This window comes from Dicentrarchus labrax, unplaced genomic scaffold, assembly GCF_905237075.1.
Source record: "Dicentrarchus labrax unplaced genomic scaffold, dlabrax2021, whole genome shotgun sequence".
Classification (NCBI taxonomy): domain Eukaryota; kingdom Metazoa; phylum Chordata; class Actinopteri; family Moronidae; genus Dicentrarchus; species Dicentrarchus labrax.
In genome coordinates, this window is record NW_026136720.1 from 27,548,781 (window position 1) to 27,560,832 (window position 12,052).

The 12,052-nt window shown below is 42.3% G+C and overlaps 3 protein-coding genes across 3 annotated transcripts in view; 2 read left to right on the forward strand and 1 right to left on the reverse strand.

Annotated features, from left to right (window-relative positions):
• Window positions 1-1,776, forward strand: part of dnaaf4 (dynein axonemal assembly factor 4) — a 161,068-nt gene extending 159,292 nt beyond the window's left edge. Inside the window, exon 11 of the transcript XR_007881346.1 lies at window positions 1,582-1,776. The gene's annotated coding sequence lies outside the window, so the exon portion shown is untranslated. The remainder of the gene's footprint in view (window positions 1-1,581) is intronic.
• A 4,268-nt stretch (window positions 1,777-6,044) lies between these two features.
• LOC127352515 (uncharacterized) lies at window positions 6,045-7,190 on the reverse strand. The gene is made up of 4 exons (XM_051380986.1): window positions 7,029-7,190; window positions 6,857-6,924; window positions 6,721-6,779; window positions 6,045-6,622 (listed from the first exon to the last, which is right to left on the reverse strand). Exons 2-4 carry the CDS (start codon window positions 6,859-6,861, stop codon window positions 6,045-6,047), a joined length of 642 nt encoding a protein of 213 aa, XP_051236946.1. The 5' UTR covers window positions 6,862-6,924; window positions 7,029-7,190.
• Window positions 7,191-10,674: 3,484 nt separating this feature from the next.
• On the forward strand, window positions 10,675-11,961 carry LOC127353785 (uncharacterized). Its single transcript, XM_051383346.1, has 5 exons — window positions 10,675-10,804; window positions 10,909-10,976; window positions 11,054-11,112; window positions 11,211-11,823; window positions 11,911-11,961. Exons 2-4 carry the CDS (start codon window positions 10,972-10,974, stop codon window positions 11,810-11,812), a joined length of 666 nt encoding a protein of 221 aa, XP_051239306.1. The 5' UTR covers window positions 10,675-10,804; window positions 10,909-10,971; the 3' UTR covers window positions 11,813-11,823; window positions 11,911-11,961.
• The last annotated feature ends 91 nt before the right edge of the window (window positions 11,962-12,052 follow it).

The window sequence follows — 12,052 nt, forward strand, 5'->3', positions numbered from 1 at the left end:
TGGTAACGTGTACAAAGAAGATGCATTCAAGTTACTTTATTCAGATAAAAACAAATTTTTAAAAAGTCAGGAGAAATGCTGCATATGAATGTAACTTCAATTAACTGAATGGAATTAGTACAATTAACTTAATTTACACAAGTTAGGTTAACAGTAAATACTTAAGTTACTTCTACTCAAATCTACTTTTTATATCTGTATTTATTTCACTCAAATGTTGCTGTGACAAGTGAATTTCCCCACTGTGAGATTAATAGTTTCTTATCTATCTATCTATCTATCTATCTATCTATCTATCTATCTATCTATCTATCTATTTCCCCATATAGGCCACGCCCACTTCCGCCTAAATTTTTTTTCTTGCTAGAGCGTGAAATGTCCATAAACTACTTTTTACGTGTTTCTCCTATGCACTTTGTCCGATTCGCACGAAACTTTTCACGTAGCATCTGGGAACCGTCCTGGCAACAAAAGCAATTTAAAGAATTTTGATACTTCAAAAAATAAGCCCATTATAAAATTAGCTTTTCCTGTAGATTTTGGTCAAAAAAGGAAGTGGAGCATTTCTCCACATTGGTATGTCCGATTGACACCAAGCTTGGGTCCATAGTTCCCCATGTCTTCATTAGGCATCGTGCACAATTTCAGGCCATCGCCACAAGGTGGCGTTCTTTAAAATGAAGAAGTTAATATCTCCTCATCAGCACATGTGATTAAAATGAAACTTGGTACGATGCTTGCCCACAAGGTGGCGCTCTGGTGGCATGGTAAATCACTGTGCGGAGACCGTAATAGTTATGAATATGAAATTCACAGGGCACATGTAGAGTGGTGCCTGCAGCCCACATACCAAAAATCGTGTTTGTCGTGTTTGTAGCACCCCCTACAGTATTTAAAAAAAGCAGACCCGACGCCACGTTTCACTGATATGTATGAAACTCGGTAGGCACGTGTAACGTGCCGAGACCTACAGAAAAGCTTCTTGGACCCATATACCAAACCCCACGGGAAGTCGGCCATTTTGAATTGTGTTTTTTTCGCTACAGCGCAAAATGTCCATAAACTATGTTTATGTGTTCCTCCTATACGTTTTTGTCCGATTTGCAAAAAAATAAGCGTAGCATTCAAGAGTAGGCTAAATACATTCCTCTTTGATAAAGCTTATAGTTAGGGCTGGATCAGGTGAGACCTGAACCATCCCTTAGTTATGCTGCTATAGGCCTAGACTATCGGGGGATTTCCCATGGTGCACTGAGCTCCTCCCTTCCTCTCTCTTTCTGCACTCATTCATGTCCCATTAATGCATGTTACTTCACTTCTTCCCCGCAGTTCTTGTGCTTTTCGTCTCGTAGGTTCTCATGGATCCTGGTGGAGCCTCCTGCCATGGTCCTGCTTGACTGCCATTGCCAATACTGTTGTTGCTGTGCACCTGTCTGTCTGTCTGTTCTCGTCTCTCTCTCTCTGCCTCTCTCTCTCGCTCTCTCTCTCTCTGCCTCTCTCTCTCTCTCTCTCTCTCTCTCTCTCTCACCCCAACTGGTCGAGACAGACAACCACCCACCTAGAGCCGGAGGATCTGTCTAGGTTTCTGCCTTTTAACAGGCAGTTTTTCCTTGCCCTTGTCGCCAAGTGCTTGCTCATGGTGGTACTGTTGGGTCTCTGTAATTAATGTTAAAGAGTTCGGTCTAGACCTGCTCTATTTGAAAAGTGTCCTGAGATAACTTCTGTTATGAATTGGCGCTATACAAATAAAATTGAATTGAATTGAATTGAATTGAATAAGCACGTTATAAAATTAGCACTTCCTGTGGATTTAACGTCAAAAAAGGAAGTGGAGCATTTCTCCACATTGGTATGTCCGATTGACACCAAGCTTTGGTCCATAGTTCCCTATGTCTTTCTTAGGCATGGTGCACAATCGTGAACAATTTGAGGCCACCGCCACAAGGTAGAGTTCTTTAAAAGGAAAACGTTTATATCTTCATATCGGCACGTGAGGTATGATGATTGGCCATGGCTCCCTGAGGCTCCCTAAAAAATGTGTCAATAATCCGCCACTAGGTGGTGCTCTGGTGGCAGTTTAAATAACAAAGTGGTACTATGCATAGACCATAATAGTTATGAATATGAAATTCACAGGGCAGGTGTAGACTGGTGCCTGTAGCTCACATACCAAAAATCGTGTTTGTCGTGTTTGTAGCACCCCCTACAGTATTTCAACAAAGCAGCCCTGGCACCACGTTTCACCGATATGTATGAAACTAGGTAGGCACGTGTAACTTGCCGAGACCTACAGAAAAGCCCCTTGGACCCATGCCCCAAAACCCACAGGAAATCAGCTATTTTTATTTTCATTTTCACTCTCGGCGGCCATTTTGTTTGTCATTTTCACTTTAGGCAAATTTTTGCCTTGTATTTGAACGAACTCCTCATAGGGGACATATTGGATCTACTTCAAAATTGGACAGTACAATAAAAAAAAATTTGCTGATTAAAATGAAAGCGTAAGTCTTTTGCACAGTGTCTGACACGTTTGACAACGTAGAGCGGTCTCCCTCAGCTTCTGGCGATGACGGCTTGGGAGTGGGGTGACGTGGGGTGACGTGGGGTGATGTGGGGTGACGTGACGTGGCGTGGTGCGGCTGCGGCGGGCGACCGCCGTGCAGGCCCCGACGTAGGTTGACGGCAAGGTCCCGCCCAATGCTGCTTGCAGCTTTAATTTAAAATGTGTTTGCAGGGTGTTTTTGTTTTCAACTCTACTGATTGGAAGGATAACCTGTAGTCCTATACAGAATGGTAAGATATTCCTATGTTTTTTTGTTTCAGTTAAATAAATCAGAATGCCTAACATTCTGTTCTCCAGACTATAGATCAGAAGCTGCAGCTCCATCTGGAAGCCATCTTCTCCTGGATATTGGTTCAGTGGCAGTGGTGAGTTCTGACCTGGGCAGCAGTGACACAAACCCCGAACCAGTCTTCAGTGACGTGTTTGAGCTGGAGCTACTGTACTCCTTCAGCTCTTGTACGCGCTACCAGCAAGGAAGGGCGATGTTGGCTCAAAGCTGCTACACCCCAGGAGGGCCCGTTTCCCCACCCATGGCAGCAGCCAGACGCATTACTAAAACCCCTTGAAAGCAAAGCAGCTCTGTTAAAGCACCAACCAAAGGTGGCTTATAAAGGTTGTTCTGGTAAGGCCTAATTCCCTCAATATCTACAATGTTCTCTGTATCTGACAGTTGACTTCTCTTGCCTTTACCTTGCAGGTCTCAATGCTCCAGATTTCGTAACAGATTTTTTGTATGAACTTAAGCCTTTCTGATTAATGGAAAGGTTGTCTCCTGTGGGAAGTGTACAGTTTGGTGTTTCATCTATCTCTTTCATCTGACCATGATATTCTTTTACAGAGACTTGAGCATCAAATTCGCATTAAAGGAACCGCACTAAGCTGGTTTAGGTCATACTTATCAGATCGTTCTCATTTTGTACACATTAACGATGAATCTTCCATAAATACTTTTTTTAGTCATGGAGTTCCACAAGGTTCTGTACTTGGACCAATACTATTTACTTTATATATGCTCCCTTTAGGCAACATTATTAGGAATCACTCTATTAACTTTCATTGCTATACAGATGATATACAGTTATATCTATCGATCAAGCCCGATGAAATTAATCAATTATCTAAACTACTCTAGATGGCATTACCTTGGCCTCTAGCACCACTGTCAGGAATCTTGGAGTTATCTTTGATCAGGACTGCCTTCTTTCATTTACGTAATATCCCAAAAATTTGACACATCCTCTCACAGATGGATGCAGAAAAACTAATCCATGCATTTGTTACTTCTATGCTGGATTACTGCAATTCCTTATTATCAGGTTGCCCAAATAAGTCCATTAAGACGCTCCAATTAATTCAGAACGCTGCAGCACGAGTACTGACAGGAACTAGAAAAAGAGATCACATCTCTCCTGTACTAGCTTCTCTGCACTGGCTCCCTGTAAAATTTAGAATAGAATTTACAATCCTCCTCCTCACCTATAAAGCTCTTCATGGTCAGGCCCCTTCATATCTGAAAGAGCTAATAGTACCCTATTACCCTACTAGAACACTGCACTCTCTGAATGCAGAGCTACTTGTGGTTCCTATAGTCTCTAAAAGTAGAACAGGAGCCAGAGCTTTCAATTACCAAGCTCCTCTCCTGTGGAACCAGCTTCCAGTTTGGGTCCAGGAGGCAGACACCCTCTCCACATTCAAGAGTAGGCTTAAGACGTTCCTCTTTGATAAAGAGCTAAAAAGCTTATAGAACCATCCCTTAGTTATGCTGCTATAGGCCTAGACAGCTGGCGGACTTCCCATGATGCACTGAGCTCCTCTCTTCGCTTTTTCTTTCTGCACACACTCATTTCCCATTAATGCATATTATTAACTTCACTTCTTCCCTGGAGTTCTTGAGCTTTCTCGTCATACAGGTTCTCATAGATCCTGGTGGTGCTTGCTGCCATGGTCCTGCTTGACCCCCACTGCTAATATTACTATTTTATCATTCATCCCCCATTGTTGCGGCTATTAGTCATTTCTCCTAGTATAGTGGTTGCTGTGCACCTTTATCTTTGTTTCGGTCCTCTTTGCCACCCATCTACTAGACCTACTCTATTTGAAAAGTGTTCTGAGATAACTTATGATTGAACCAGTTGGGGCAGTGGCCAGGCAGGGGAGAGCCACAAAGTGACAAGTAGGCTCATGGGCAGCAAGAGACTGCAGACTGTACTGGCTTTGTGTGCCCCCTTCAAGTGCCTGGACAAACTTGTAGTGGTTTGTGTTCGTTTTACACTTTGTATTTTTTTGTTACTGTGTGTCTGGGATATTGTATTCTCTTTTAATAGTGGTTCTGCCATAACTAGGTAAAAATACAGGAAGGGGAAATTGTCAGGGAGGCATGTTTTAATGCAACATTGTAAATTACCTGTACCTTAGACAATAGTGACTGATTTACAGGCAGAGCACTGACTGCTGTTAGTGGATTTTAGGATCTTTGTGTAGTTTGGGGTGTTAATTATTTCAGCTTTGTTTCTAGTACTGCAGCTGATGGTGGCCTCCAGTCATGGTGTAGTTGGGAGTAAACTGGATGGTGGTATGCCTCCTATGGCTTCGCAGCCACAGTATGACATTTCTCTCCTTTAGGATTTAGTAAATGTGCCAATAGCTAGTTATCCTACACTGACTGTTCTGCCTCTTTGAATCCATGTGTTACAATTCACTGTTACATTAGGGTCACAGCTAGCATCCAATACTGCTCAATGTTCGTGAGAAGCCAACTGTTCCACAATGATCACAATTTGCACTGGTACAGTCTACATGACTGGTTGGGAGCCACTGGCCTAAAATGTACCCAAAACAACAAAACCTAGAGCGACAAGGTGAGACAGCTAGGTGCCCCTTAAAAAGTTTAAACCATCTTTAGTTAGCCAACTAGATTTCTCCCTTTAGCGTTGCCATTATCTAATGTCTCAGTGTATTGACTGTTCACTCCCACCCCTTTTGGAACCCAGTCAACTTTCCTGTATTCAGATAGGCTATGTTGAACAGAAACTTGAAATGCAACAGTTGCAACTCGGGTCAGCAAATCACTAGCATATTACTAATATTGGCCAACCTGAGAGGTTACAACTGTCTAAGACAGCTAGCTTCCTCAACACGGCTCACAATGTCAGATGCAAGTCAAAATAGGGCCTGGTCCAAAATGTTCCACTGAAACATTGCCCTGCTAAAGTCTACAGGACTGTTACTGCTAAGAAGTTTTAGACTTTGGAAATCTGTAATAAAGCAATACTGTGGAAATGTTCAAAGTAAAACCCAAGACGAACAGTGAAGGTTAGAATTTATTGGCATCATCAATGAGTCATCTGGGACATTAAACCTGCAAAAGCACAGACATTAGTGGGGCAACCATTTAAGGTAATCCATTATAGTACACTGATCAGAGACTGAGGGAATTAGGCCTTACCAGAACAACCTTTAGAAGCCACCTTTGGGTGGTGCTTTAGCAGGGCTGCTTTGCTTTGAAAGGGGTTTTACTACTGCGTCTGGCTGCTGCCATGGGGAGAACGGCCTCTCCTGGGGTGTAGCGGCTTTGAGCCAACATTGCCCTTCCTCGCTGGTAGCGCGAACGAGAGCTGAAGGAGTACAGTGGCTCCAGATCAGACACGTCACTGAAGACTGGTTCGGGGTTTGTGTCGCCGAACTCAGTGCCCGTAGCAGATCCAGAGCTCTGGCTCTCATCTTGAGGGGACACACTGAACCCGTAAGAACTGTCCCCTACATAAGCGCCAGCATAGTCACCAACTGGAGCACTGCCGTAATACCCGCTAGGTTGAGCGGCATAAGAGACCTCATAATTGCCTGCCTTGGGGTTGCTATAGCCGCCATCCCAGACATTAGCGTAGCCACCGAATGACGGAGCCATGTTAGTGGCATCTTGAGCAGCTTTGACAGAGTTTGGGTTGGGTAGACTTGGTAGAGAGGAGCTGCTGCCCGGGTCAGAACTCACCCCTGTGCCACTGAACCAATACCCAGGAGAAAGTGGCCGCTGCCTAAAGCTTGGATCATCACTGCTCGAGCCTAGGGAGAAACAGGATTTGGTTTGATATGGGGCCAGCATTCATTTAAGGGAGTTAAAATGGTGCACAGGATATAGAATTTAAGTTCAGTATTCTTACCTTTCCACGCAGGGCCACAGGTAACGCTCCTGATCAGCAGACATGAAACCAGTAGCACCCTTGAGCAAGTAGAGACACGGCTGTCAAATCACAAGTTGTTCAGTAGCCATTTAAGAACACACAGTAACTTCCTTACCTCATTGTAGCACAGGTAAGTGGGTAAATTGCAGATACAGTAAGGGTTTGGAACTTCTCACCAAAAGACTGCACATTCAAAGGATGACAAAGATTAAAATTATAGTTAACCACACTATTACACCAACAATGGCAGTTAAAGCCCTAAAGCCCAACCACAAACCAACACATACCTGCAGGAGCTGCTCCGTAGTGGCTTCAATCTACAACAGCTGCTTTTAAATGGTTCTCAGTGCTGTGGGAACTGATTGCTCATTGGTAGCGGCCTGTGGTAAAAGACACCTGTATGGTTAATTGACCTCGTTAAAGAGGAAACAATGGACTGAAGAGGGCATCTTGAAGTTGTCTTTGCTATAGGGGGGTGAAAAAGGACATTTATGAACTGAAACAAATTATGGGAAATTATGGGATTACTTGGTGTCGTTTCAAATGACAATGCTGCCAATGCAATATACATTTCTTACTGTCAGCAAATCCCAAACAATCCTACAAACAAGTATTGTGTGTGTATTCGCAGTCTGATATATCTTCTTCCTCTGTGCCATAGAGCTCCATTGTTGTCCAAAACTATTAGAAACACATCATTGGGTCACACTGTTGCAGATGTTCCTTCAAGTAAAGGAACATGTGCAACAGTGGTTTGTATGGGGTTCATTACTTAAAATAAATGCATCATGTCCTCCTGTTTGTAGCTATTTTTCAGATTTTCAGAGCATTCTCAATACATTCTTTATGGGGCATCTACTATGTAACATATACAGTAAAGTGCACAGAACATGCTACTGTTGTAGAGACTGAAAAAGAATAAAATATACATCAAGTACATGACTGATGTTTAAAAGATTGTTTAAAAGGAGTCCTTACATTCAAAACATTTATGTTGCACAATGGGTTCTTTGTTTGACCTGAAGTCCCAAGATCATCAGTGAGATGGCGCCATCTCCCTATTATGGGCTTTTTCCGCCTGTATACTGAGCTCTTTAGATTTTCCCGCTGTGATTTTTGTGGCTGAAGTGTATATCATTCATTCATCACATATTACATAACATATACTATGTTATACTAATACACAGTACGTTTCTGTATGTATACTTTTAACACATCAGAGTGTCATATTCAAACTCCTCACCTACAAAGCTCTTATCTTATATATATCTTAAAGAGATCATAGTACCCTATTACCCCACTAGAACACTACGTTCTCTGAATGCTGGGCTACTTGTGGTTCCTATAGTCTCTAAAAGTAGAACAGGAGCCAGAGCCTTCAGTTACCAAGACACCCTCACCACATTCAAGAGTAGGCTTAAGACATTCCTCTTTGATAAAGCTTATAGTTAGGGCTGGATCAGGTGAGTCCTGAACCATCCCTTAGTTATGTTGCTATAGGCCTAGACTATTAGGGGATTTCCCATGATGCACTGAGCTCCTCTCTTCCTCTCTCTTTCTGCACTCACTGATGTCCCATTAATGCATGTTACTAACTTCACTTCTTCCCTGGATTTTTGTGCCGTCCATGGTCCTGCTTGACTCCCATTGCTAATATTACTGACATTAGTGTTACTATTATTATTACTATTATTATTACTACAGATACTATTATTACTGTAATCACTACTCATTGTCCCCCATCGTAGTTGTCTCATCGTCGCCATTATCTTCTTCATGTTCATCATCATCAGTCACTAATATTAGTGTAGTTGTTGCTACTGTTGTTGCTGTGCACCTCTGTCTGTCTGTCTGTCTGTCTGTCTGTCTGTCTGTCTGTCTGTCTGTCTGTGTCTCTCTGTCTCTCTCTCTCTCTCACCCCAACTGGTCGAGACAGACGACCACCCACCTAGAGCCGAGGGGTCTGTCCTAGGTTTCTGCCTTTTAACAGGCAGTTTTTCCTTGCCGCTGTCGCCAACTGCTTGCTCATGGTGGTACTGTTGGGTCTCTGTAAATAATGCTATGAGGAGTTCGGTCTAGACCTGCTCTATTTGAAAAGTTTCCTGAGATGAAGATGTTATATTTGGCATTGTACAAATAAAGTTGGATGGGTTATTTTGAAAATGTAATCCAATAAAATGAATTACCTGTTAAAAAAATGCAGTCAGTGATGTAATCCAAGTATCACAATACTTAGATTACATTACTGGATTACAAGCTGAAGAAGGTAATTTTTATAAAAACAAATATTTGCTGAAACTTTCACTATATTCAGTTCAGTGGTAAAGAGAGAGAGAGAGAGACAGGATTTTAATCCAGCCTAGAAGTAACAAATGCATGGATTAGTTTTTCTGCATCTGTCTGTGATAGGATGTGTCTGATTTTTGTTATATTACGTAAATGAAAGAAGGCAGTCCTAGAGGTCTGCTTCATGTGGGAATTAAAGGACATATCAAAGATAACTCCAAGATTCCCGGCAGTGGTGCTAGAGGGCAAGGTAATACCATCTAGAGTAACTATATATTTTTTGACAGAGAGTTTTGGAGGTGTTTGGGGCCAAGTGCAAGAACTTCAGAGTTTTTCAGAGTTATATCTTGACAGTAGCAGATAAGACATAATCTGGAGATATTAAAAAAGCTCCTCTAGCACCTCCTAGTGGCATTTTCAAGAATCCACTGGGGCTGAACAAAAACAGATTCAGTTTCTTGTCAGGATTTAGGGAAAGTTTCAAATATGAAAAGTGTAAGTTACATACTGCAGATTTTAAGTATCAAAAGCAAATACAGACAAGTGATTTTATAAGACAGAGCAATGCAACCTTAGAAAAGGAGAAACTGAGATATTTTTCCCTCAAGTGTGTCCTCTACTCTAATCTCTGCATTTAAATGTAATCACAATCACCATTTTAATTAAAAAAAAAAAAAAAAAAGTATTGAGTTGTAAACTAAATGTAATCACATTCCCACAAGAAAATTATCTACAATACATCAGAATTAGTTTGAGACCAAAACCACTTTTTGCTCTGCCGTCATTGGTCCAAACCCAAAGCAAGATGTCAAACTTTCTAGACACAGTGAAGACTCTTATAGGAAGCAAGTACCTTCCAAGATTAGATATTTTTGCATGATTAAAGTGATTGTTATGTATATGTTATGTAATATGTGATGAATGAATGATATACACTTCAGCCACAAAAATCACAGCGGGAAAATCTAAAGAGCTCAGTATACAGGCGGAAAAAGCCCATAATAGGGAGATGGCGCCATCTCACTGATGATCTTGGGACTTCAGGTCAAACAAAGAACCCATTGTGCAACATAAATGTTTTGAATGTAAGGACTCCTTTTAAACAATCTTTTAAACATCAGTCATGTACTTGATGTATATTTTATTCTTTTTCAGTCTCTACAACAGTAGCATGTTCTGTGCACTTTACTGTATATGTTACATAGTAGATGCCCCATAAAGAATGTATTGAGAATGCTCTGAAAATCTGAAAAATAGCTACAAACAGGAGGACATGATGCATTTATTTTAAGTAATGAACCCCATACAAACCACTGTTGCACATGTTCCTTTACTTGAAGGAACATCTGCAACAGTGTGACCCAATGATGTGTTTCTAATAGTTTTGGACAACAATGGAGCTCTATGGCACAGAGGAAGAAGATATATCAGACTGCGAATACACACACAATACTTGTTTGTAGGATTGTTTGGGATTTGCTGACAGTAAGAAATGTACATTGCATTGGCAGCATTGTCATTTGAAACGACACCAAGTAATCCCATAATTTCCCATAATTTGTTTCAGTTCATAAATGTCCTTTTTCACCCCCCCTATAGCAAAGACAACTTCAAGATGCCCTCTTCAGTCCATTGTTTCCTCTTTAACGAGGTCAATTAACCATACAGGTGTCTTTTACCACAGGCCGCTACCAATGAGCAATCAGTTCCCACAGCACTGAGAACCATTTAAAAGCAGCTGTTGTAGATTGAAGCCACTACGGAGCAGCTCCTGCAGGTATGTGTTGGTTTGTGGTTGGGCTTTAGGGCTTTAACTGCCATTGTTGGTGTAATAGTGTGGTTAACTATAATTTTAATCTTTGTCATCCTTTGAATGTGCAGTCTTTTGGTGAGAAGTTCCAAACCCTTACTGTATCTGCAATTTACCCACTTACCTGTGCTACAATGAGGTAAGGAAGTTACTGTGTGTTCTTAAATGGCTACTGAACAACTTGTGATTTGACAGCCGTGTCTCTACTTGCTCAAGGGTGCTACTGGTTTCATGTCTGCTGATCAGGAGCGTTACCTGTGGCCCTGCGTGGAAAGGTAAGAATACTGAACTTAAATTCTATATCCTGTGAACCATTTTAACTCCCTTAAATGAATGCTGGCCCCATATCAAACCAAATCCTGTTTCTCCCTAGGCTCGAGCAGTGATGATCCAAGCTTTAGGCAGCGGCCACTTTCTCCTGGGTATTGGTTCAGTGGCACAGGGGTGAGTTCTGACCCGGGCAGCAGCTCCTCTCTACCAAGTCTACCCAACCCAAACTCTGTCAAAGCTGCTCAAGATGCCACTAACATGGCTCCGTCATTCGGTGGCTACGCTAATGTCTGGGATGGCGGCTATAGCAACCCCAAGGCAGGCAATTATGAGGTCGCTTATGCCGCTCAACCTAGCGGGTATTACGGCAGTGCTCCAGTTGGTGACTATGCTAGCGCTTATGTAGGGGACAGTTCTTACGGGTTCAGTGTGTCCCCTCAAGATGAGAGCCAGAGCTCTGGATCTGCTACGGGCACTGAGTTCGGCGACACAAACCCCGAACCAGTCTTCAGTGACGTGTCTGATCTGGAGCCACTGTACTCCTTCAGCTCTCGTTCGCGCTACCAGCGAGGAAGGGCAATGTTGGCTCAAAGCCGCTACACCCCAGGAGAGGCCGTTCTCCCCATGGCAGCAGCCAGACGCAGTAGTAAAACCCCTTCAAAGCAAAGCAGCCCTGCTAAAGCACCACCCAAAGGTGGCTTCTAAAGGTTGTTCTGGTAAGGCCTAATTCCCTCAGTCTCTGATCAGTGTACTATAATGGATTACCTTAAATGGTTGCCCCACTAATGTCTGTGCTTTTGCAGGTTTAATGTCCCAGATGACTCATTGATGATGCCAATAAATTCTAACCTTCACCGTTCGTCTTGGGTTTTACTTTGAACATTTCCACAGTATTGCTTTATTACACAGATTTTCCAATGTCTAAAACTTCTTAGCAGTAACAGT